At 52.6% G+C, this 23,336-nt stretch overlaps 2 protein-coding genes across 2 annotated transcripts in view; both read left to right on the top strand.

The window, feature by feature from the left end:
* LUZP1 (leucine zipper protein 1) overlaps positions 1 to 23,336 on the top strand; it is a 380,667-nt gene that overhangs the window by 322,056 nt on the left and 35,275 nt on the right. The gene's annotated exons all lie outside the window — the stretch shown is intronic.
* Positions 3,992 to 5,633, top strand: POU3F1 (POU class 3 homeobox 1). The gene has a single exon (XM_066335455.1). It carries the CDS (start codon positions 3,992 to 3,994, stop codon positions 5,105 to 5,107), a length of 1,116 nt encoding a protein of 371 aa, XP_066191552.1. The 3' UTR covers positions 5,108 to 5,633.

Below are 23,336 nucleotides of genomic sequence, written 5' to 3'. Positions count from 1 at the left end.
GATAATCCTGAAGGCTGTGGTGCATCTTGGTGGATGTGTGTGTGTACATCTTTTTTTTCCCCTTTGTTTTGTTTATTACTTTTGATCCCCTGGGGCATATCTCTGAGCTGAAGAACTTTAGAGCTGATATAGCTTTTTAAAGTGGGGATTATGTAAATGCATATTATGGGGCTTTCATAAATAGGGATTATTTGTCGACTACATTTGAGTGCTTCCTTTGGAGCCATTAAGGTCTGTTGTGTAAACAGGAATTTAGTGACTGCCTAATCTAAATTTCATTGATTCAATAAAAGATCACAACAGCATTTTTTGCATTCATTTTGGTCTCATGAGAACATATTTCTGGACAGTTTTCAAACAATTACAGGACTGTAAATGACTACAGCTAATCACAGTGAGCATACACATTTGTATTAACTCTTATCTGTGATTTATTCTCTAGTTCTCTTCCTCTCTTGTTTTATGGCTAAATGCACTGTTGTCCCAGCCACTAACTTGTTAACTGTCACTCACCAAATTAGGAATTCTGCATGTTCAGATGAGCAAGGCAAAAATAAGATTTTGCTGAAAGGTGTAGCCACCCCAAAAGTTGTAAAAATTTATCAGTGCTCCTCGATGTCCTCGACGAAAAACATTTAGGCAACACACTAAAAATGCTGGGAAATGCTGCCTCTTCTCAGGGCAGCTTCACACTTACAGGCAGATTCTACTCGGAGAATTGACTCTTGGCCTCCTCTCAGAACAGGTGATGCTGGTGTCTTTCCTCGATGCAGAAATGCTGCAGAGCCCCTGCTCCAATATTTGATCCAGTTGTTCCAGCTGATGTCTGGGATGGGCCCAGCCAGGAGCAGCAGCTGTTGACTCACCTCAGGAGGCCCAGAGGTGAGGCAGTTTCCCTGGGATGTCCTGACAGGACACAACTCCTCGTCACTCTCATCCCAAGCCGTTCCCTGGGGCTGGTCAGGGCAGTGGAGCACGTGCTGCAATCTCCAGCAGGTCCCTGGCTGTGCACAGCACTCCCAGCTCTGCCCCTCCATGCTGAGCCTCCTCGTTATTTCAGTCCTCCCACCAGCCTCAGCTCCAGCTGCATTAGGCAGGTTCTGATGCTGCCACAGTCACACAGAGAATGAATCATATCGAACATTGCCCATGGGGTTGTTTATTCCTTCAAGAGGGAATGGACTGCATGCCAATATCCCTGGCAAGGCTTAATGAAGGAACTAGCTTTTGCTAGGAAACCTGGATGCCCTCCTACAGGGATCTGCTGGATGGTATGGCTCTGAAAAGCTAAGTAAAAATAAGAATAGATATAATAAAAATTATTATTAAAAAAAACAACAAAAACAACAATGGGAAGACAGTTTAGACATTTTCAACATAATAAAATCTTAGCAGGGTCTTTCAAGCTGTGCAGCTCCTCAGTCCCAGAGCTCAGTGGAGACATGGAGACCAGGAACACAAATATGCAGGTCTGGCTCTTGAAGTGCTTATACAGGCACCTTAATCCTTCCTGTCCTCTTCACCCTCTCCTTTGCTTTTATCTCCTTCTTGTTGTTTAATAAAAGATACAACTTTGCCACCTGGCTCTGACTTCTGGAGCTGGGAATCACTGAGAGAGGAGTTAAATGGGACTTTCACATCTTCCTCTGCTGTTTGCTGCTCCCAGTTTTTAAACTGTACTTCCATGAAGCAGAACAAGCTCAAAGCACAATGGGTGCACAATGCCTTGGTTTACAAAAACCGTTTGATCAAACCGAAATAAACCAGCCCTGCTGTGTAAACAGTCAGTGATGGGGACCTCAGTTATCACACACGGTGTGTTTTCTCCTTTGGTAATTTCTGAACCATATCGAACAGATGAAAGTTTGAAATGCAATCCAGTCTTCAGCCTTTGGAAATGATTCATTCTATTAATGATTTACTGATTTATACACAGCTTATTTTGCATAAAGTTAGAGCTGGGCGCATTTATTCATTGTGATTCCCTTAAAAACGGATATAAATATCAAAAGCAATTTGCTACCAAAAATTTTAATATTATAGCACTGCATCATGGAGAGTTGACATGAATATGAGTCTAGGTCGGAAAAAATATACAGAAAATGCTTAACCAAGTATGATATTTTACAGCATGTCACTGAATCATTTGAAAGGCTTCTATTCATTACAAACGTATGCAGCATGTGCAAAGGATTCCTCAGGAAAATAAGGAAGATAAATTATTCTCCTAATGAAACATGCCCATGATCTATTGGAACCCATGTTTCCTATCAAGTCCAGCCTTTCTCTAGGGCGGCATACCTGAAAAGAGACACAGTGAAAGGAACTAATTACCCGTAATTGCACAAAATGCACGTGTTCAGTCCCAAACTTGTCCCCAAAGACAGGGGATAGCTGAGCCTGCCAGCAGCAAGGCGTGTCACCCTCGGAGCTGCTCTGTCCATGATTCAGCAAAGCAAGGCCTCTGCAGACCCTGGTGGGATGTGGAGCTCTCAGCACGGACCAGCACCGGCTCTGCACCTGCAGCTTTGGCCCCGGGCTGCCCAAAGGCAGGAGCGGCTCCTGCGGGGCTGGGAGCTGCCACCCGCCCACGGCAAGGCTGGAGGAGGAGCCGGACCTGCCCAGCCCTGGGTGATCCCACCCAAGAGCTGCGGGAACCAGGGTCAGTGTGGGGGTCACAGGGTGGTTGTGGGCGGCATTTTCACCCAGTGGCACCGTCAGTGCCACCACTGCACCAGGACAAGGCACCAGTGCAGGCGGAGGTGGGCACTGTGCTGTGTGCCAGTGTGGGGTGTTGCAGCAGCCCTGCTCGGTCCCCCCCAAACCCAGGAGCCAAAATTGGTTATTCTGTCTGCTGGCTCCAATAGTCCCAGCGTGAGACTGGAGAACCCAAGTCTAAACCAGTGCTTTGGAACACCGGAATGACCAAGTGCCTCCAACGCACAGGGAAGGGATGTGGCACCTGACAAAAAGCCCTTCAGGAGGCTGCAGTTAATGTCCTTAAGAGCAGCAAGGCACCCTGCCCGGCTGAGGAGAGTGCCGGGCATCTGTGTGCGGCCATTGACATGTTACACTCGTACACATATTGATCCGACGGTTCATTGTTCACCCGAGCCCTTGGCAAAGGTCACTGTCTCTGCTCCCATCTCACAGACGGAGCACAGGGACAAAGATTAATTTTTAGAAGTGATGAATGTTCCTGGTGCCCACCGTGATTCACTTTGGGCCTCAAGCCCCAGATGAAGTCTGGAGCTGGCTTAATTAAGGCGTCCCTTGCCCCTTTCCCAGCACTGCCAGACATGTCTGTTTCTTGTTGTCATTGTCTTTTCCCACAAATTCCTCCACCCTTTATCCTGTGCCAACCCTCAAACCGGCTCAGAGACTTGCCTCTGAGGCAGCATCCAAGACCCACATTTCCCATGACGCCCAAACGACCTCAGATCCTCATTCCTCGGCCCTTGCTGCTCTGTCCTATGGAGCGTTTAGGAAAGCTCTCCCACCTTTCCAAGGTCCAAGTTTACCAAAAAGCTCAATCGCGACTTTTAACGTCCCGAGCCGGTTGTGATGACCAGCGGCTAAGCGCCGGTGGCACACACCGGCTGCGGGAGCCATCGCTCCCCACCTGCCCCGCAGCGCCCAAAACCCAAAGGGCCGAGGGTCCGCGCCGCCCCCGCGCCCGGCCCGTGCGCCCGGCTCGGCTCGGCATGAATGAACCGCGCTCCTCCAATCAGCGGCCGCTCCGCCGCGGGCCGCCCCGCCCCTCGCCCCCGCCGGCCAATCCCGCGGGCAGCGCCCTCCCGGCGCCGTCCAATGGCGAGCGGGGATCGCGGGGCGGCTCCCCCCCGGCCGGCGGCGCCCTATGGCGGGGCGGCTCGCGCCTCCCGCGGCGGCGGGCGGGCCAATGGGGCGCGGGGGCGGGGCGGGCGCTCGGCGGCTCCGCGCCCCGGCGCGCGGCTCTAAAGCGCGGCGCGGGCGGCGCGGCGCACACGCCATGGCCGCCGCCGCGCAGTACCTGCCGCGCTCCGCCGCGCTCATGCACCCCGACGGCGACCGCCTGCACCAGGGCACCACGTACCGCGAGGTGCAGAAGATGATGCACCACGAGTACCTGCAGGGACTGGCCCCCGCCGCCGGGCACGCCGTGGGGCTGGCGCATCACCAGTGGCTGCCCAGCGCCGGCACGGACTGGGGCAGCGGTGGGGGCGGTGGAGGAGCGCACCTTCCGCCCGCCGAGCACGCCAAGGGCGGCCCGCCGGGACCCCGCGAAGAGCTGTCCGCCGCCGCCTTCCACCACCGCCCGCACCTGGTGCACCAGCCGGCGGCGGGCGGCGCGGCGGGCGGCTGGGCGCAGGGCGGCGCGCATCACCTGCCGCCCATGTCGCCGCCGTCGGGGCAGCCGCTGCTCTACGCGCAGCCCTACGCGGGCCTCAACGGGATGCTGGGGCCGCCGGCGCCGGCGCTGCACCACGGGCTGCGAGACCCGCTGGGCGCCGAGGAGGCGGGCGGGCACGAACTGGCGGCTTCGCCGCCGCCGCTGGGGCCGCCCGAGCCGTCGGACGAGGACGCGCCCAGCTCCGACGACCTGGAGCAGTTCGCCAAGCAGTTCAAGCAGCGGCGGATCAAGCTGGGCTTCACGCAGGCCGACGTGGGGCTGGCGCTGGGCACCCTGTACGGGAACGTCTTCTCGCAGACCACCATCTGCCGGTTCGAGGCGCTGCAGCTGAGCTTCAAGAACATGTGCAAGCTGAAGCCGCTGCTCAACAAGTGGCTGGAGGAGACGGACTCCAGCACGGGCAGCCCCACCAACCTGGACAAGATCGCGGCGCAGGGCCGGAAGCGCAAGAAGCGGACGTCCATCGAGGTGGGCGTCAAGGGCGCCCTGGAGAACCACTTCCTCAAGTGCCCCAAGCCCTCGGCGCACGAGATCACCTCCCTGGCGGACTCCCTGCAGCTGGAGAAAGAGGTGGTGCGGGTGTGGTTCTGCAACCGGCGGCAGAAGGAGAAGCGGATGACGCCGGCCGGGGTCCCGCATCCCCCCATGGAGGACGTTTACGCACAGGCGGACACTTCGCCGCTGCACCACGCGCTGCCCGGCGCCGTGCAGTGACTGCCCGGCCCCCGCGGGCCCCGACGGCGGCGCAGCGGGCGCGGGCAGCGGGGGGACGCGTTTTAATTTATTCTCTCAGACTTGGCCCGGCCGCCCGCTCCGCGCCCCGCGCTCTTATTTATATATATTCGCCCGCCGGAGCCGCAGCGGCCGCCGCAGCAGTAGCCAAAGGTTTGCGATCTCTAATTTATTCCCTTCCTCGCGCGGCCGGGAGGCGGCGGAGCCCCCGGCTCGGTTCCTCCCGTTCTGCCCGGCCCGGCCCGCCCGGGGGGACGCTTCGAAAGAAAAAAACAAAAACCATTGCCCGGCCCGTCTCTCTATTTATTTCTAACCGTGCGCGGAGCTCGCACCCTCCCGTTGGTGGGTTCAGTCCGGTCCATTCCCCTGGGGTTTTCGGTTTGGTTTTTTTTTTTTGTTTGTTTGTTTGTATCTCTTTATTTGCAAAACCAATGTAGACTGCGAGGGTACGTTTCTATTTATGTTATAGTAAATATTTTATTACTTACATAAACCATTTACCCAGGAACCAACCGGTCTCGTGTCGTCTTTGCAGGCTGAGCGCCCGGCCGGGGGAGAGCGGCCGTCGGGGCCGGTGGCGGCGGCGCTGCCTTGGCCGAGATCCCCGTTCCCGGTGGCCGCAGAGCCCTTGGGGAGCTCCGTTCTCGGTGACCGGAGAGCTCCGTTCCCGGTGTCCGCAGAGCCCCCGGGGAGCTCCGTTCCCGGTGCCCGGCGGGGTTTGCCCGCCCCGGTAACGCGCTTTGGGCGAGCCGCTTCCCTTTGCGGATGCGCTGCCGCGTTCCCCGCACCGTTTTCCGCGGTGGTTTTGACTGATCCAAGGGAATTCTCCGCGGTTTGAATGGAAAACCAGCCCGCACGTAACTTTCCTCCCACATATCGCAGGGGTGATACATGCACACTGAGTAGATTTCCCTCTACTCGAAAACACTCTTGCTTTTTCTGATGTCGCCGGCTTTCCTTTTCGTGGTTTCACGCCCCAATATTTTGCGGTTATGCCAAGAAAGGCTGAAAATACAGGGGGTTTTTTTGGCATTCTCAGTTCTTGGAAGAATGATCCTGTATCTCTGCTTTAAAGGTTCTCTTGCAGCACCGAGGAAAGTCGCATGTGAGGATTGTTTGCCTTTGCAGGTCCTTGGATTCCTGCGGTGTTTTGTGTGTTGGGAGAACTTTTGAAATATGTCCCCATACAGAGCTCTTGCACTGATTAAATACTTGATCGAAATCTGGTAGTAAAGGACCAAATTCTTTTTAGTTGGCAGAGAATTTACTGATGTTCTCAGACATCTGGCACTGGATGTTCCCCCACTTTATTCAGTACAAATTATGTGCTGTGAAAACAGAAGCTTTAAAGGGGATTTCCTAGTGAAAGCGCTGCATTGTGCATTGCAATTCGTGTATAATTCTTTTTAATATATATAAAAATTTCTAACACACCAAATGTAACTTACTCTTGCAAATTTATACTTGAAGATTCTTGTCTTCCTTGCAGTTTGATTTTGTTGCATTTTGTGCCTTTGGTGGGGGGTGTATATTACTTGTCTAAGCAATGTCACATTTGCCATTGATAATGTTATAATTTATTGCATTTTCCATGTTTCTTATAATGTAGCTATCCTACATCAGCTAATACAAGACTATTCAAGTTCTCATCCTAGTAAACTGATCTTTGAGATTTTAAAATAAAGTCACTTTGAGTAGTTATTGAATCAAATACTCTGTAAAGAAATGGTTCACTTTGTGATACAAACAAGCTAGTGAATGCTGTGGGTCAGGGTATTAATAACTTCCCTTGGCATGCAGAGCATAATACGGGATCTCACTTAGAGGGTTTAGTGTGCAGTGTGTGTTCTGTCTGCTTTTGCTACAGGCTTAGCTTCTTTTTTTGTAATGAGGCTGGTTTTTATAGAAGAGCAGAGAAGGGTAGAGCTGTTGTAGAGATCCTTAATTCAAAAAGTTTTGCTGTTTTTACTGAATATGGACTAATTTTAAATAGCTAAGCACATGTAGCAACTTAGATGATACACTCCAGTAAAAAAGTAAAGGATGAGGATGATTGAAGGGTTTGAGTCAAGGTATCATGACAGCATTTAAATTAATTTCCAACTCTGAGAATCTGTCTTTAGCTATTACCCCGTGTGTTCCCCACACATGTACCATTGTTTTTAGTGTTTTGTCATGCTGTAATTGCAGCCTTTGCTTAAGAATTTCTATGTGACAGCCAGACTTTAAGGGAAGAAGAAACAAAAGTCAAAACTGAACAAAAGAGGGAGGGTCTTTTTGTTTGCTTGTTTCTTAAAGAAAACTCTTTCGCACTGAATATTTAATTGTGCTGATTTTCTGTGGGAGGAGAAATTTCAGTAACCTCTTCTTTCTGAACTAACCTGGATGGCAAACAGGATTTGTATTGATACTCGGAAGGGAAGGGTCAGTTTTCACATTGGGTTCTCCTAATGGATGAGATGTGCAGTGAGTGCTGGGGAGGATGAGCACCCTTGGGTTGTTCTCTGTGTCACATTGGATAAGGCACTGGCAGCCCCGCTGCATTAGCTCTTTCGTGCTGTTGGAGCAGCAAAAAATAAAATTCTCTTTGTACATCTCCTTTCTGCGGTGCCGCAGCGCTCAGCTGTGCTAAAAATCAAATGCCCCAAAGGTTTGCCTATCTTAGAAATAACTTGTTAGTTCTCCTGGTCAGGGATTAAACAGCAATTACTGGAGAGAGCTTTTTTTTTCTTTTCTTTTTTTTTTTTCCTCCTGGTTGTTTCTCACTAAGGTGAAAGCGTGACTCATGTTACTACATCAGTAGTAAAGCAGGGCAAGGGAGGACTGTGGTGTTGCTCCATTAAAGAAAAGCAGATGTACAAATTCTTAACACTGCTCAAACAAAGTAAGTGGTAAACAAACAACGTAGGAAGTGTAGATAAGGAGCAGGAGCACTGGCAGTGCAGTTTCAGAGGGGTTTAGGTCTGTGCTGATGGGAAATCTTTGCTCTGACCCAGGAGCACTCTGCTGCTGAGCAGTGCCTGGCCCCAGAGATGCCCTTCAGAGCATTCAGGCTCTGGTTAATCCCGTGGTGGCACCAGGCTCTTTGCACTTGGGACAGGTGTCACCCATCACCAGGGACTGGGGTGATCTGCTGGCCTTGCCCAGAGGGGCTGGTGATGGTTTATATCTGGTTTACATCTCAGGCTGCTGAGGAGAGCTGAGGTGGTGACCAAAGGGTCTTTGGCCAGATGGGGAAGTTGGTACCAGGTGAATGCAGCTGTGGTGTGGGCTCAACCCTTCTCAGGCTCACAGAAGGGTGTGAGCTGTGCTGGACCACCCTTGCCCGGGCAGAGAACCTGTCTGTGTGTGTGCTCCAGCGACATGGGAGGGCAGCTGTGCCTCCCAAATGCTGTCATTTTATACTATTGGAAATTTCAGGACATTGCTGTTTTCTGTGAAGACAGACAATATTCACCAGGCCATCACTTTTCCCCTTCTACTTGTAAAAAGATGGACAGTTGCAGACCAGCTTTAGGAGAAGGTTGTGATATTCCAGTATTCAATCTCTTCCAGATTTCTTGTTTTAGACTGTTATTGCTGCCACTTGCAGGAGCAGGGAATGCTTGCTGTATAACAACTGCAGAAGTGACTACAGCACAGCAGTTTGCCTGGCGAGGCACAGTCACTCGTAATTAGTAATGCCATGTTCATCTTATGCTTTCCACTGAATCTGGTCTCTTCTGAGGGCTGCCCAGCCAGAGCTGTGCCTGATCCCAGCACAGTGCTGCAATGCAACTGGCCCCTAATGAGCTAAGGCAGCAGCTGAAACACTGTAATCTCTTTCCATGAAAATCCAGAGCATCAGCATTAACACCATAGTCTTGTTCCCAATTTTGCCCACTCCTGCTTGCTCTCTCCCCTAGAAGGAGAGATTTCAGTACCATCGGGTTAAGCAAATCTTGTAATTCTGTGCTAATGTGGTTTGCATATATTTTAATTTGATGCTAATTCTACCGTTGGCTGTTTGGAGCTGGATCAGCCCCAGGACGGCTCAGAGTTGTCATTTCACAGGTACTGGAAGCAGACTTGGGTCCTGCCCCAGGGCAGAACTCCACAACTCTGGAATTACTTCTCCTTAGCTGCCTTGTGTTTTCCTTACAGCTGGGTTTGAAAGGAGCACATCCTGGCTGGTGACCGGGGCTGGTGCTTGCCCGTTGTCGTGTGCTGAGGATGGGCACTCGGGGGCTGCATCTCCCATGGGGGCTCTGCCTGCTGCCAGCACCTTCTGTCCCCTTTTCCTCTGGAGCACATCAGCCCCAGCAGGGTCAGGAGCAAGCTGAGATGGTGTGTGGGGTGTTTTGGTTCTGTTTTAAAATGTTAAATGTCCATAGATGACAGTGTCTGGTCTGACTGAGTTTAATACTGCTGCTCAGGGAGCACAAGGGCAATGTGCCTTCCTGAAATGGGCAGCTCGAAAAGAACAGGTTTCCCACCAGCCTGCACAAGGTGGGCTCTGAGCAGCAGCATCCCTGCTCTGCATGTGTGTACCTACAGAGGAAACACACCGAGAAGGAGCTCGTTAAAGTCTCTCCTGGGAGCCACCGCTGCACTTTGCCGAGCTGATTTACGGGCATTCAGCTTTGCTCCCACTTGTGATTTGTTGCCAGTGCAGGCCACACTTTAAAGACGTTTCTTTATTTTCCTTTTCCTCACCTTTCTTCTGGAGCATTCTGCCTGATTCAAGGTGTTGGTGCAGCAGCCAAGACCCGTTTCCTTGTGGACATTGGCTTCTCTCAGCTCCACAGGGACAATCAATCTGCTTTCCATCGCTGTACCAGACTCTCTAGGGCCAAAACTCTTAGCAGTGTATCTGTGTGCGTGTGTCCAGCAGCAGAGATATGGCCAACTGCACTTCCTCAGGTGTCCTCTGTCCTTGAAGAGAGCTCTGCCAGCAGAAGTTCCCCCAGTTCCAGTGTGAGCTGACAGGACCCAGTGTCCGTGCCCTGCGTGGGCATTGCCAGGTTGCAGAGGCTGTGCTGGGGCATGTGATGCTGCACACAGCATGGAATGTGCATGCTGGATCAGACCTTAGGAATATTTCATATTCCTTGATATCACATTATTTTTGGTGGTGGGCAAATTGAGGGTAATTCCTCGTAAGCCTTGCAAAGGTTGCCTTTGTTTTCCTGGCTGGTACTCTGCTGAGAGCACTTGCTGCAGCAAAGAATGCTTCTCGTGCCAAACTTTAAAGATACTTCTTTATTTTCTTTTTTCTCACCTTTCTTCTGGAGCATTCTGCCTGCTCAAGGTGTTAGTGCAGCATCCAGGACCCGTTTCCTTGTGGACATTGGCTTCTCTCAGCTCCACAGGGACAATCAATCAGATTTCCATCACTCTACCAGACTCTGTAGGGCCAAAACTCTTATCAGTTACCACAGCCACAGAACAGGATTTCCTACAGAAGGTTTTCAAAAAGCATGTTTAAAGAAGGTGGATGGCTCACTGAAGCTGCTCAGCTCTGTCTCAGGAGCTGCCCCCTAAAAGCTGTGTCCTTCAAAGTAAATCAGTGAACAAGTGCACAAAAATCTCCTTGCAAATATCACATATATGCACAAGAGGTGCTGGATGCTGCATGGAAATGCCAGCTCTGATGTGGCTCAGTAGGAGGTATGAGAGAGGCAGTGGGCAAATGGAGATCTTTACATTTTACTTTACTTTTTTGGGGTTTGCTTGGTTTGGGGTTTTTTGTTGGTTTGGGAGGTTTTGGATTTTTTTTTTTTTTTTTTTTTTTTTTTTTTTTTTTTTTTAGAAAATCTGTCCTGTAATTTTTATTACCTGGAGCTCACCATGTGTTAGTACCTCTCAGTCACACCAAAGATAATGCAACTGAGATTATGCTGGATCATAAATTTGTAGCCAGACCAAAAAAAAAAAAAAACCCTCTAGGAAATGAATTTACACATTTGCATCTTTCGCAGTGATTTGCAGGATAAAGAGTCAGGCTGTTGCATTAGATGTCTTTATCTTTGGAGGTGTTTTAAATGAATCATTAGTTTTAAATTGGAGATGCTTTGTCGGTCTTGTTTAAGACTAACCTGGTTACAGACCAACTAACAGAAGGATTGGCGATGAGGGAGTTGTAGTACACGAAGGTAATTTTGAGTTCTACTACAACACAGCCTTTCCTCTAAAATGCCACCAGAGCTACTGGATTTTACTCCCAGATCCCCTGTTCATTTTCTTAAGGACTGTGAAAAACGTTCAGGATTTTTTTTTTTTCCTTTCTGGTGTTCTCACTTCTCCTGAAGTGATGTCATAAACCATGACATTGAGTCGGAAGGGTTAATTTCCACGGGTTGCTGAGCCACCTCAGCAAAAAGAGCTGCAGCAGCGAGAGCTGCAGAGGGATTTCTCTGTCCCTCTGGTGGGGAAGAGCGTTCCCGTGTGCTCGGCTCAGAGCTGCGCTGCGGGCACGGAGCATCTCTGCGCTCTTCACCCTCTCACCGGGATGGGCGCGCTCCTGGCGTGGTAAAAGTGTCCCTGGCGTGGTAAAAGTGCTCCGGACCGTGCTGCCCAGGGCTGTGGAGAGCAGGACGGGCTGTTGGTGTTGAGGATAAGCGCTGTGGAAGGGCATCACCCAGCGCAGGAACGCTCCCCATCAGCCCGGAGCCGCGCGGAGCTGCAGCTCCCGGTGACAAGCGCAGCCGAGCGCCGTCTCTGCAGCTCCCGGCTGACTCACGGGGTTATTTTTACGCACATGGCCCTTGGCATGGATCTGGCAGAGCTGTCTGGAGGAGCCGTGGGGTTGGACATTGTCCCCTGCCCTCATTCCTGCCAGGTTGGGCTCAGGATGCAGCTCTGAATTTCTCTTCTTCAGGACCGAGGTCCACGTGCCGTGTGTCTGTGTCCTCTGCAGAGCTGGCGGTGCCAGGAGCCTGAGAATGCTCAGCGTTCAGGACAGTCCTCATGATGTTTTCCCCACGCCACGCCAAGGGCTCGGGTGTCAAAGCATTTGGGAGCAAAGGGATGAAAACTGTCACCAAACCTGACCTCAGAGTCCAGGTCTGTGCTCCCAGGATGGGCCAAGCACTGAGTGCCTCAGGCTTGGACCTGACAGCTAAAAAGTGCCAGTCCCAGAGCCCTGTACTGTTCTGCACCCTCTGCCCCAGCAGGGCTCTGTGCCCCAGCAGGGCTCTGTGCCTTGCAGGCTGGCCCAGCCTGGCTGGTGTTGGGGACAGGCGCAGGTCAACGTCATTAAAAGGGAGAGAATCGAATCAATATCTGCAGTGTTTGATATTCTGCCTAGTGGAACCCTTGTTATGTCTTTAATTACTATTTCTAAAAGCACCGTGGAATGGAAAGCAAAAGGCAGAAATAAATAGCGAGGGGGTGATCAATTGGGCGTGAAACCCTTGTTATTGATCACCTTTAACCTCTGCTTAAACTAATGACAGAGCTACCATTTAACTGTCCCCAGGCACAAAGCACATCAATTGTACAAGTGCCACATAAATCACGGTGGGCTGCGGCACGTTGTGAGTGGTCCCTGGGGAGGGCAGGGTCCCCTGAGCTGCAGGGGACACTCCCAGGGGGGTGACACTGGATCACCTGCTGCAGGTGTGCTCAGCTGAGCTGCTGCTCTGAGGTTTGGCACAAAAAGGTTTCCGAGAGCAAAGCCGCATCACTGCAGCTCCGAGGGCAGAGCAGGGCTGGAGAAATGTCAGTATTTCCCCTCCATGCCTCTTTCCCTGTAGAGATAAAAGAAGATTTCTGCTGCTGGGGATCCCCTCGGTGCCTGCTCCTAACCTCCACATGGCTGGGGCAGCTCTGCTGAGGCTGGGTGAGTTTGCAGGAAGGACAGAGAGGACTCCAAACAACAATCCTGTGTCAGCAGGGCTTGGAAGCAGCAGGGTTTGGGGAGGCAGTGGCATAGGCACAGAAAGAATCACCTTTTCCCATGTCTCTTCAACTGGCTGCCTGACTTACCAGCTGGGCTGGAATTGCCTATGCTGCTTGTTATAGGGGTAAAAAAAAAAGTAAAAATCAAGACGTGCAATGGGCAACAGAGTGAAGTCAGCACAGCCTTGCAAGATAACAACAATAATATTCATTAACATTCAATCTACAAATTATCCCTTGAAGCCCCAGCCTGGAGATTTGCCAATTTTCAATACATGACAATGTTGTCTAATATGTTTCCAGCACGACAGCATTTCCAAGGCTGGGCTGGATATGTGGCATCACAAAACCATCAGCTGAATGTCCTGCCATGCACAGGGCGAGGGCTGTGCCTGCCTTTTGAGGGGAATGATTATCTTTAAGACACGATGCCTGTTCTGCAAATTTAGTTCACCAACGAATTAGGAGGTGATCTTTTTCTTGATGTTAGTGAAAGCAGAGGGCAGCTTTCAAAAAGCTGTTTGTTCCCAGAGCTGTTTAGGAAGATTTGCACTGAGCCCTGGGAAGGAAAAAGGCAGTGGGGGTCACATGGAGCAGTGTGTCTGTCTGTCCATCCCTCTTGGGGCACTCTCAGGACCCCTCCTGTCTCTGCAGGAATGAGGAAAAGATCCTGTCCCATCTCCTGTTAGATGGGCTGCATGATGCTGAGCACACGTTTGGCCCACGCCTGGCATGGCTGTGCACATCCCTGGAGGATTTTCTCAGGAGACCCTGGGTTAATAAACGTTTTGCCTTTGTGCTGCCATTTGGAGGGTTTCTACTGAAATCTTAAAAATCATTTGGGTGTCCTCATCCATCAGCCACTGGAAACATTATTGATAATACAATCATGCCTTTTTTGGTCACTCTGATTCACTTTTTTTTTTTTTTTTTTCCTTTTTTTTTTTTTTTTTCCTTTTTTTTTTTTTTTTTTTCTTTCCTGCTGAAGATCCTGTAATTTGTCACTGCTGGAATGTTGAGAGACGATTGGAATGTGCCCAGGTGCAGCAAAGGCAGCTCAGGGAGGGGAGGCCTCTTGCATCCCTCTCCACCCACACTGACAGGTACAGCTGAGGGAAGCCTGACACAGCCCTGGGGGACAGCAGGTTTGACATCTCAACTTCTGCTGTGGCCACACTGGGGTTCTGGTTTGTGCCAGGGGATCTCCCTCTGGGGTGTCAACAGTTTTGGGTCTCTGAAGCACCTTGTCCCCTCAGCTCTGGGTACTTACAGTGACCTGAACAATCTGTAGTTTCCCAGGTGTCTGCTGACCCCAGTGACAGGGCTGCTGCTGCACTGTCCCCAAAGCCTGCAGGGATGTCACTCCCCTGCTGCCCTGGGCAGCCTGTGCCAGGACTTGTGTTGAGACAGGCACTGTTGAGCACTGCTGCTGCTGCTCCGTGAAGGAATAAGCCATGAGTGCCATTAGCTCCTACTTTCCAGAGGCTTCTGAGGCTTGGGAATCTCAGAGCAGAGGGACATCCCACAGAACAGAACCTGCACTGGGCCCTGCTTCTGCCCTGGAGGGTTCACCTGGGTGCTTGTGGTGGCTGTGGAGGACACCAGAGGCTGCAGCCCCTGCACAGTGAGCAGAGAGAGTGTCTCAGTGCTCAATAAAATCTCCTTCCATGTCAGTCCAGAGGGGCAGAGCTCCCCACTGACAGCAGCTGCACTGAGAGCTTGGCATGGATTTGCATAGATGAAATGATTTCTCCTGCCATTCATTCAGTCTCTCTGTCTGCCAGCTTCCCTGCTCCTCTCTGGAATCTGAAGTCCACACAGGGAGCATTCAGCTGGCCACGAGCTCTTTACTGAGCGTTGCTTTGCACAGATGTCCCCAAGCAATGCCATGAATTGTTGCTCTATAGTCACTAAGCTGTTTGGGAAAACATTTCAGATAACTGTCCTACGCATTGGGGTGACTGAATTGATGGCATTTGAATGGTCAAAAAGATAGTGTGGATTGGAAACAATGCTGTCCCTGTCACAGGCAGCAGGAGAATTCCAGCTGGTATTTTCATTGTTAATGATCAAACCCGGAGCACTGTGTGGCCTTAATACCTTGGAAGGGGCTGGAGAAAAGCACAAACCAGCCTGTCACTTCCCCTTCTGGATTTTCCAAATGCCAGGGGAGGAATGCTTTTAAAATTGCCTTTCAGGGCTCCACAAGTGACACTGTAGCTTGGCTGCAGGGAGGAAAGGGACCACAGTCCTGGTAGTTACCAGAGAACCTGTGCTGGCCACCAAGTTTGGGAGCTCCCCCACCCTTGGGTGCCAAGGCAGCACCTCTGCCCACAAGGGTGGGAGCAAACAGCCACCGGTGCATCCCATGCAGGGGCAGGCGACACTCCTGGAGGTGTTTGGCAGTCAGGAGAGCTTTGCTGCTGCATCTGGGCTTGGCAGAGCACAGCCACCCTCACCATACATCATCCACAGCAATGGGCACTTGGGTAACACATTACAATAATACATCATTAGAGTGCTGTTGCTATGGTGATGTATTAGGGCAATACATCATTCCATGCCTCCCATCCGTGATGTATTACTGCAAACATGGCTCCTACCAGCCCCAGCACAGGGACCACAGGGGAAGCCTTGTCTTTTTGCAGAAACTTTACCCTTCCCCTAAGGATAAAAAGTCTGAGAGTAGTGGCATCACTGAGGAGACACAGGGCAGGGACTGGCCCCTCTCTCCTGAGTCTCTTTCCTGGGTGACTTGCTCCGTGCTGGGCCTTGTGCTGTTTCCTGGGGACCCAGTGCCTGTATTTTAGTGCTTGTGGGCAGAGGGACCTGCCAGTGCTGCTGGGCAGAGGGATGGGATCTGGGCAGGTTCTGCCTGAGCCAGAGGGTCTGAGACACCTGTGGGTGCACCCTGGAGTGCTGCTGGAGGGCTGCCACTGCTGGGACCCTCCTGTGAGGGGCTGCCCTGGGCTCCTGCTCCCCGTGTCCCTCATGCTGTGCCCTCGTGCAGGGACTGCATCACCCTGAGGAAACCCCTCCTCTCCTGTTCCCCAGGCAGCCAAACCTGCTGGTGGCATTGGTGGCACCCAGGCCCGTGGCAGAGGAGACAGATGGAGCCAAAAAGGAGCAGCCAAGGCTGCTGCTGCTCACCTTCCCATGAGCTGCTCCCTTGGGATCACTTTTCCCTCACTGTTCCCCTCAGCCCTGGGGGACCCTGGCTCTAGGCTGGAATGAAACCAAAAAGGTGAGCCCAGGAGAAGTTCCAGCCAGCTGGGCCCTCAGCATCCCTGGGGTCTTTTCAGGGCTGCACTATTTTCAGCTCAGTGGGCTAAATAAATTGCTTCAGAGAGCAGATTGGGGAAGGAGGTTTCGTTCGCTGCAAAGTATGTTGTGTGTATCAGATATAGTTTGATTTTAATTAGTAGACAAGAAAGCAGCATAGTTAATAAAGAATGTGCTGCCTTTTGCAGGGATGCCAGCATTGAATTCCTAGAAAATGCAATCAAATCAGAAAGACCAGTGCAAGGTGAGCCAAGGCTGAGCATGTGTGGGCAGGAGCATTGTAAACAGAGATCCCTGACCCCTGTGGTATCCCATGGTGAGGACCACAGCAGAAAAGCAGTTTGTGGAGCACATGCTGTTGTTTGGTGTGGAGATACCCCAGCAGCCTGAGACAGAGCTGTGTGCCAGCTGCATCCAGGACTTTTCAGCTGGCTCCCAGCCTGCTCTCAGCTCGGCCATGGGCAAAGGTGCAGCTGCCCATTGCTTCCCTCCCTTTTTCCTGCACCTGAAGGAACCTCAGTGTCTGTCCCACTCCCTCATAGGGCACAGCTGTGACAATGCTGCTCCTGGATCCCCCCATCTCCAGCTCTGCTCGGGGATGCAGGTTCCCAGGCAGCCCCGGCTGCAGCTGCTCACACACAGAAGCTTGTGTTTGGGCAACAGGTCGTCTGGGCTCCCTTCCCAGCAGTGTGGGAGACCACACTGTGGTTAGACCACTTAAGAGCCTGGCTGCCCCCACATCGCCCTGCAGATGCACACTTCCTTCCCCTGAAATCCCTGTGGGAGCAGAGCCTGCCCACTGAGGGCAGCAGGGCAAGAATAAGAGCTTGGTTGTGCAGGCTTGAAATACGAAATAACATCCCCTGGAACTGCCCTGCTGCTGGTTCCCGAGCACTGTGAGATGTGAGACACTTTGGGAGAGCAAGCCCTCGATGCCAATGCTTTTAAGGGTTCATCACACTGCCCTGCTCCCCAGCACCATCTGAGCCAAGGCTGCTTTTAGCTTCTCAATCAATCGCATTCAATTAAGTGATAACGTGAGCCTGTGGGCAGAGCGCTGATTGCTTATCCCTGTATCAGCAAATCCTCCCCAGGTGGTGCAGCTTTGTGTGCCCTGGGCAGGAGCTGGGCTGTGGAACGCCGGTGAAACCTCTGGAGAAACCTCTGGAGAAACCTCTCCTGGGAAAGAGAAGAGGAGCCGAGGAGCTGCTGTGTGACAGTGCAGCCCCCGGCCGGCCGAGGTAGGGTTATTTAAAGCGCTGTTTTCGCTCTGTTCCCACCAGAGGCTGGGCTGGCCCCTACCCTGACACTTCTGGAAGCGTTTTAGGGAGGCTCGTGGGCATCTTCGAGCCGCAGAGCCGGCCTCTGCCTCTGTCCGCGCCGCCGGGCCGTGCGGTGTGCGGGGCAGGCCTGGCTGTGGGGGATGTCACCCATCAGCAAACATCACTGTCAGAAAGGACAGCGGAAGGTTATTTCTCAGCAAACAGGCGGAGAAGGGGGATTAGAGCGGCGGTGCCGGGGCTCGGAGGGCTCAGGGCCTGCCCGGGGCCTGCGGGCACCACGGCCTTTGTCCCCATTCCCTGCTGCGACTCCGGAGGAGCGATGGTGTGCTCGGAGGGGAGAGATTTCAGAGATTTCAGAGATTTCAGAGATTTCAGAGATTTCAGAGATTTCAGAGCTGGAGTGCTGTCCTGGCTGCTGGGCTGAGCCCGCACAGGGGTTTGTGTGCTCCTGGAGGAGCTGCTGTCCGTGCAGGGACAGGCGTCTCTCCATCTGCCATCCGCGGGTGTGCGTGTGCTCCTCTGGGCCCTGGTGGAGACCCGAGGACGACGTTTTGCAAAACAAAGCCAGGCAAGGTTAGTAATTTTCAAGGCAGCACCAATGAGGACGCTGAGTCGCCGTTGAATCGTTGATGGTTTTGTGGCGGCTGCAGTAGAGAGGTTTGTGTGCCACGTTCCCCTGTGGCCGGCTGTGCCTGCACAGGTGATGCTCAGGTGCTGGTGGGGCAGAAAGGCCCAGGGCCGCAGAGCTGGGCTGCGAGCAGCACCAGGGACAGGCACAGCACCTCTGCTGCAGCTCCTGATGCCAGGGCTGTTCCCAGAGCAGCGCCGAAGGCCTCAGGGATGCCCTCAGCACATCCCTGGCACAGCTGGGAAGTTTTGCATCCTCCAAACCTGTCCTGACGCCGCAGTTCAAGGTAGAGCCCCGGTGCTGTACCCTCCCTCTCCCCATCGCCTACCTCTGATTAGAGCCCTCAGAACAAACCTGCTAATGCCTTTCCCAAGCTCTCGCCCCCACACTTTTTGCCATATAAATCACTATAATTAAAGTGTTTGGAAAATGCTTTGGGAGCCCAGACAAGCATCCCCACATGTTACACACCCAGCTTGGCAAGCCTGACTTCCTGCTGCACCCACCCTGCTGCCCCGGGCGCTGCATCCCTTCCCTCCCCAAACACCCAGCAGGACAGGAGACAGGGCCCAGGATGTTCCCAGGCTCTAAACCTACTCAGTGCCTGCCCAGGGCACTGCACAGAGCAGCCTCCCAAAGAGAGAGGCACAGGGGACAGGACCCAGGATGTTCCCAGGCTGTAAACCTACTCAGTGCCTGCCCAGGGCACTGCACAGAGCAGCCTCCCAAAGAGAGAGGCACAGGAGCCCTGCCAGCCCCTGCACCACCAGCAAAGCCTGGATAAGGCTGTGAGGGGAGATGGCGCTGGAGGGAATTGCTCACTCCTCTCTTTGTCAGCAGCTGGGACAACCAGTGCTCTCTGCTGAGTGCTGGGTGTAGGGAAACCTGGGGAGAAAGCCCTTTTGAGAGAGCATGGAGAGCATGGCAAACTCCACCTGGCTCTGGTCCTTCTGCTCATCCCAGGGGAATGAGCCCATGGTGTCCATGGCTCCTTTCTCACCGACACAGAGGAGGCATCAGAGGTGAGCCCTGGCAGAGCAGGCAGGAGGGCAGGGCTGCTCTGGGGACTGGCAGAGCCTGCTGGGATGGCCTGGGCACCAGGATGCAGCCCCAGCTTCCCCCTCCAGCACAGCTCTGCAGGGCAGGAGCAGGTCCCATCCTGCCCTAAACCAAGGCATGAGGAACACAAGGGGTTTTTGGCCTGTCTTTAACTTGGAGCAGAACAGTCCTTCAGGAGCTGGTGTGAGCCACCACCTGGGGGGGGGAAAAAAAGCTATTTTCCAAGCCATGGGCAGCAACATCCATGAAACATTAATTTTTAACACCGAGCCCCTGGAGTGCAGATCAAAGCAACTGCGTGAAGAGGCAAAGGGAAGGAACAGAGCAGCAGGAGAGGAGACAGCTGCCTGAATGGGAGTGGCACAGGCAGGCAGCGACTCTCAGGAGCCCTGTGGATGTGGCCAGGCAGACACAGTGGCCTGAGCAGAGCAGCTCCTGGCAGGGGGGAGCCTCTCAGGACACCAGTGTCCATGTGGCTCCTCTTGTCACCATCCCTGAACCCACCACCCCTGGTGGCCTGGCCCCCTCCTGCTCTTCCTTCCTCCTGTGACCATTGATGGTGTCCCCAGGCCTCTCATCCCCACCCTCTGAGCTCCACAGGAGTGCCCAGACTCCACTCTGGCCTGTTTGTCCTCCTCTCTCTCAGCTGCCACCAGCTGTGCTCTGTGCCAGGAATATTTGAGTCACCTGGACTTTCCTGCTCTATTCCCAAGAGCCCTGCTGCTCCCTGGTGCCAGCACTGCTGGCCCTGGCACAGTGGCCCAAAGGGCACCTTTCCAGCCAGCCCCCTGGCCACTGCAGCTGTTGGAGGGTGGGGAATGAACCCCCCAGGTTCTCCCCAGGGTTCAGCTCCAGAGCTGGTCCCAGTTGCACTCCAGCCCTGTGCTGGCTGGCAGGAGCTGGTGGTTTTTGCTGCCCCAGGGGTGCAGTGCCTGCTGATCCCCCCAGCCCTGCCCAGCTGCACCAGGGCAGTCATGCAGGGCCATTCCTGCATCCCCTGCACCTTGACTGTCCCCCTCTATGGGAAACTTAAATTTTAAGGCTTTAGACTATATATGGGGCAATATGGAGGATTTAGGGCATTGTCTAAGTCCTTCTTCTTCATGGTTTCGGGTGTTTTTTTCTTATTAGATGAAAGGGTCCACACTCCCGACCTTGGGTGGTCAATTATGGGGTCAAAAGTATAAATAATATGGGTGTCATCTCGTTATTGGGTGATTAGCACTTAAATAACCTTGGAAAGAGTCAGAGACACCTCCATTTTCTACTTTGCTGGTTAGAGGCTGTAAATAGATAAGAATTAACAAACACTGAGTCTACACATGGTAGTGTGATTCCTGTGTATTAAACAAAAAAGATAAGGAAGCAGTATTTTAATGGTGCCTCCAGTATGAGGAGGAACTCACGACCTTCAGTCCCCTCTGCTTTCCCAGTCACCCAACAAGACTGAGTGCCACATGCAAGGATCTACAGCTGTCCTTCAGAGAGGCCACTGTGGGGATTTCACAGGCTGACAGAGGCTGTGACCATGGGAAGCTCTGCTGTTTGCTGCCCCTTATTCTCCCTCAGCAGGGAGGGCTTGGCAGCCCTGCTCTCTGTGCAGACAGAGCTCAGTCCTGCTCCCAGCTCCTGCTCAGCGTGGATTTTTACCTTTTAATGAAAGCCACTGAACTGCCTGAAGTTGCCTCTCAACTCTTCTCTGGGGCTTGGATTGCCAAGAAATGATTGACGCGTTTAATAGAGGCAGTGGGTGCAGAGGAATTTGGCAGGAGCCCAGGCTCATGATACACAAAGGATACTGCCGTTCCTGCTCGGGCTTCCTGAGCCTCTGCTCTCTCAGAACACGCTGTCCTGTGCGGGGATGCTGCACTCTGGCAGAGGAGCTGGGAGCTCAGGAGCCCTGGGAACAGGGCAGGGGCTTGGGGAGGAGGTTTGGGGCAGGCAGGGCTGTGTAGGGCTGCAGGGCAGAGCCCTGAGTGCAGGATGCCTCTCTGGGTGCCTTTTTGGGTTTTCTGCTGCTTTGTACGGGGTTTGTCCCCACACTGGGGCTGGTGTGTACAGCAGATACTTGCCTGGTTTTGCATACACACGCTCCTGTGTGAACCTGCACGTGAAAGGGTTGTTTTTTTTTTTTTCCCCTTTACATTTCCTGGAGAGAAACCCCCCTGCCATGCATGGACTAGTTCGTGGCCAGCCCACACAGATTGCATTCGGCACACACAGCACCTGTGCATGCGTGCTCACATGCACAGGTGTGAGCTCCCCTGCACCTGTGGGTGTTCTCCCTGTCCCACCCCTGAGCACTGGCATGTGCCCTGTGACACCCACACCGCAGACAGGTGTCAGTCAGACACAAACACATCCCCTTGGCACCGAGGAAGAGCTGCTGCAGCCTCCCCTTCGCACACTGTGTCAGCCAACTCCAAGGTTTAGACCAGCGCAGTCTGAAGGCTTTTGTCTCTGCAGCCTTCTGGGAGGTATCAGAGAGTGACCCTTGGCCGTTCCTTCAGCTCAGGAGCGGGGTGAGGAACAAAGGAACAAAGCTGCCTGTCAGTCCCTGACCATGGGGTCTGACCTCGCCTGAGCTTTGTCCCATTTGAAAGGCATCGTGAAACCACCACTAAAATTATTAATACCTCTCCCTTGGGTGTTTTCAGAGGGGCACCCATTCCAGATGTCTCTGGAGAGTGATTTCCAGGAGCAGGCTAGGATTGAATTCTTGTGTATTCAATGTATACATTGCTCATCCCCTGGAGCTTCCCTTCTCCTGCAGATATAAAAGGCAATTTGTAGAGCTTACAAAAGGCTTATTAAAATATCATTGTGAAAGGGTGACATAAGCACCTGAACAGAAAAGAATAGGAAATATTTGTCTCATTAACCGGCGACTTAGATGTCTTGTTTCCTCTTCCTTGTGCCTCCTTCCTACAGGAGAGTGACAGTCACTTTATTATCATGTGTGGAGAGAAAAGCCTCACTCCTTGGAAGATGTGCTGATTCCTGGGAAGCCTCTGCACCTGGCCTGTGCTCTGGGGCGGGCAGGCTTGGGACAGAGCCTGCCTGGTGCTCAGAGGGCCTGGCACATTCTTTCAAATAATGCCAAAAGAGCAGCATTATCCCAAAGCAGCACAGCCTGAGCCCCGTTTGTGTGGCCGCAGCCAGTGTGGGCTGGAACACAGCACGGGCTATTAGCATGTAATGAACACAACAATTACTCTGTAAGGGGGAGAAAGGGTTAGGGCCAGGCAGAGTTGTAAGAATAAAGGCTTGTTTGGGGGAATTATTCACTCGGTCCCTGCTGTAGGTGGACGGCAGCAGATTAGAAGGAAACATTATCTCTCAGGGCAAGTTCAGAAGGACAAATGAAGCCAAACTGGCACGGGCTGAGAGTCTCAATACATTATTCTCTTTGCTCTACAAATCTGTGAGAACAAAGTGCTCAGTGTAAATGTTCACCAGGGCCTTTTTTACCCTTGTAGGACCACAAAAGTTCAGCATGAGATGAAGGGACACGTGTTGGCTATTAGTCCACTACAAAGAGCATTTCAGTTTAGAATTTAGGGTCTCATAAAAACATTATTGTCTGTATCCCAGGACATTTGTTTGTTAGGGCAACATGGACTGAAAAAAATGTGCCCCTCTGCACAGCTGTGTGCCTCACCAGCCTCACCATGGCTAGCCCACCTCAGGGGCTACCTCAGGCCAGCCCTGTCACCCTGAGCCTCAAAACCAGTCTGGCCATCTCTGCAGGCCATGAAGGATTATTGCTGTAAAGAACACTTGGCCTGGTCTGTTTAGTTGTGGCAGGAGGCTGCTCCTTGCTCAGGGTCCTCTCACCCAACCTGCAGTCCTGCATGAAGCCTCCATTGACATTTCTGGCTCTGCTCTGCTCACACAGGTCTGTAGTTTACTCATTCACCAGGTCTGAGGCAAGGGGGAAGTTTATGTCCAAGTGAAAATGCCAAGGGTCATGGAGTTCTTGCCTTCCCCTGCCCCAGAGATCCCAGTTAGCTCTTGGGAACACCGAGGCATCTTTCCCCTCAGCACTTCTGGGCCATCAGGAGCCCTCCTTCCTGAG

This window comes from Sylvia atricapilla, chromosome 24, assembly GCF_009819655.1.
Source record: "Sylvia atricapilla isolate bSylAtr1 chromosome 24, bSylAtr1.pri, whole genome shotgun sequence".
Lineage (NCBI taxonomy): Eukaryota > Metazoa > Chordata > Aves > Passeriformes > Sylviidae > Sylvia > Sylvia atricapilla.
This window is presented reverse-complemented; position numbering and strand designations above follow the sequence as displayed.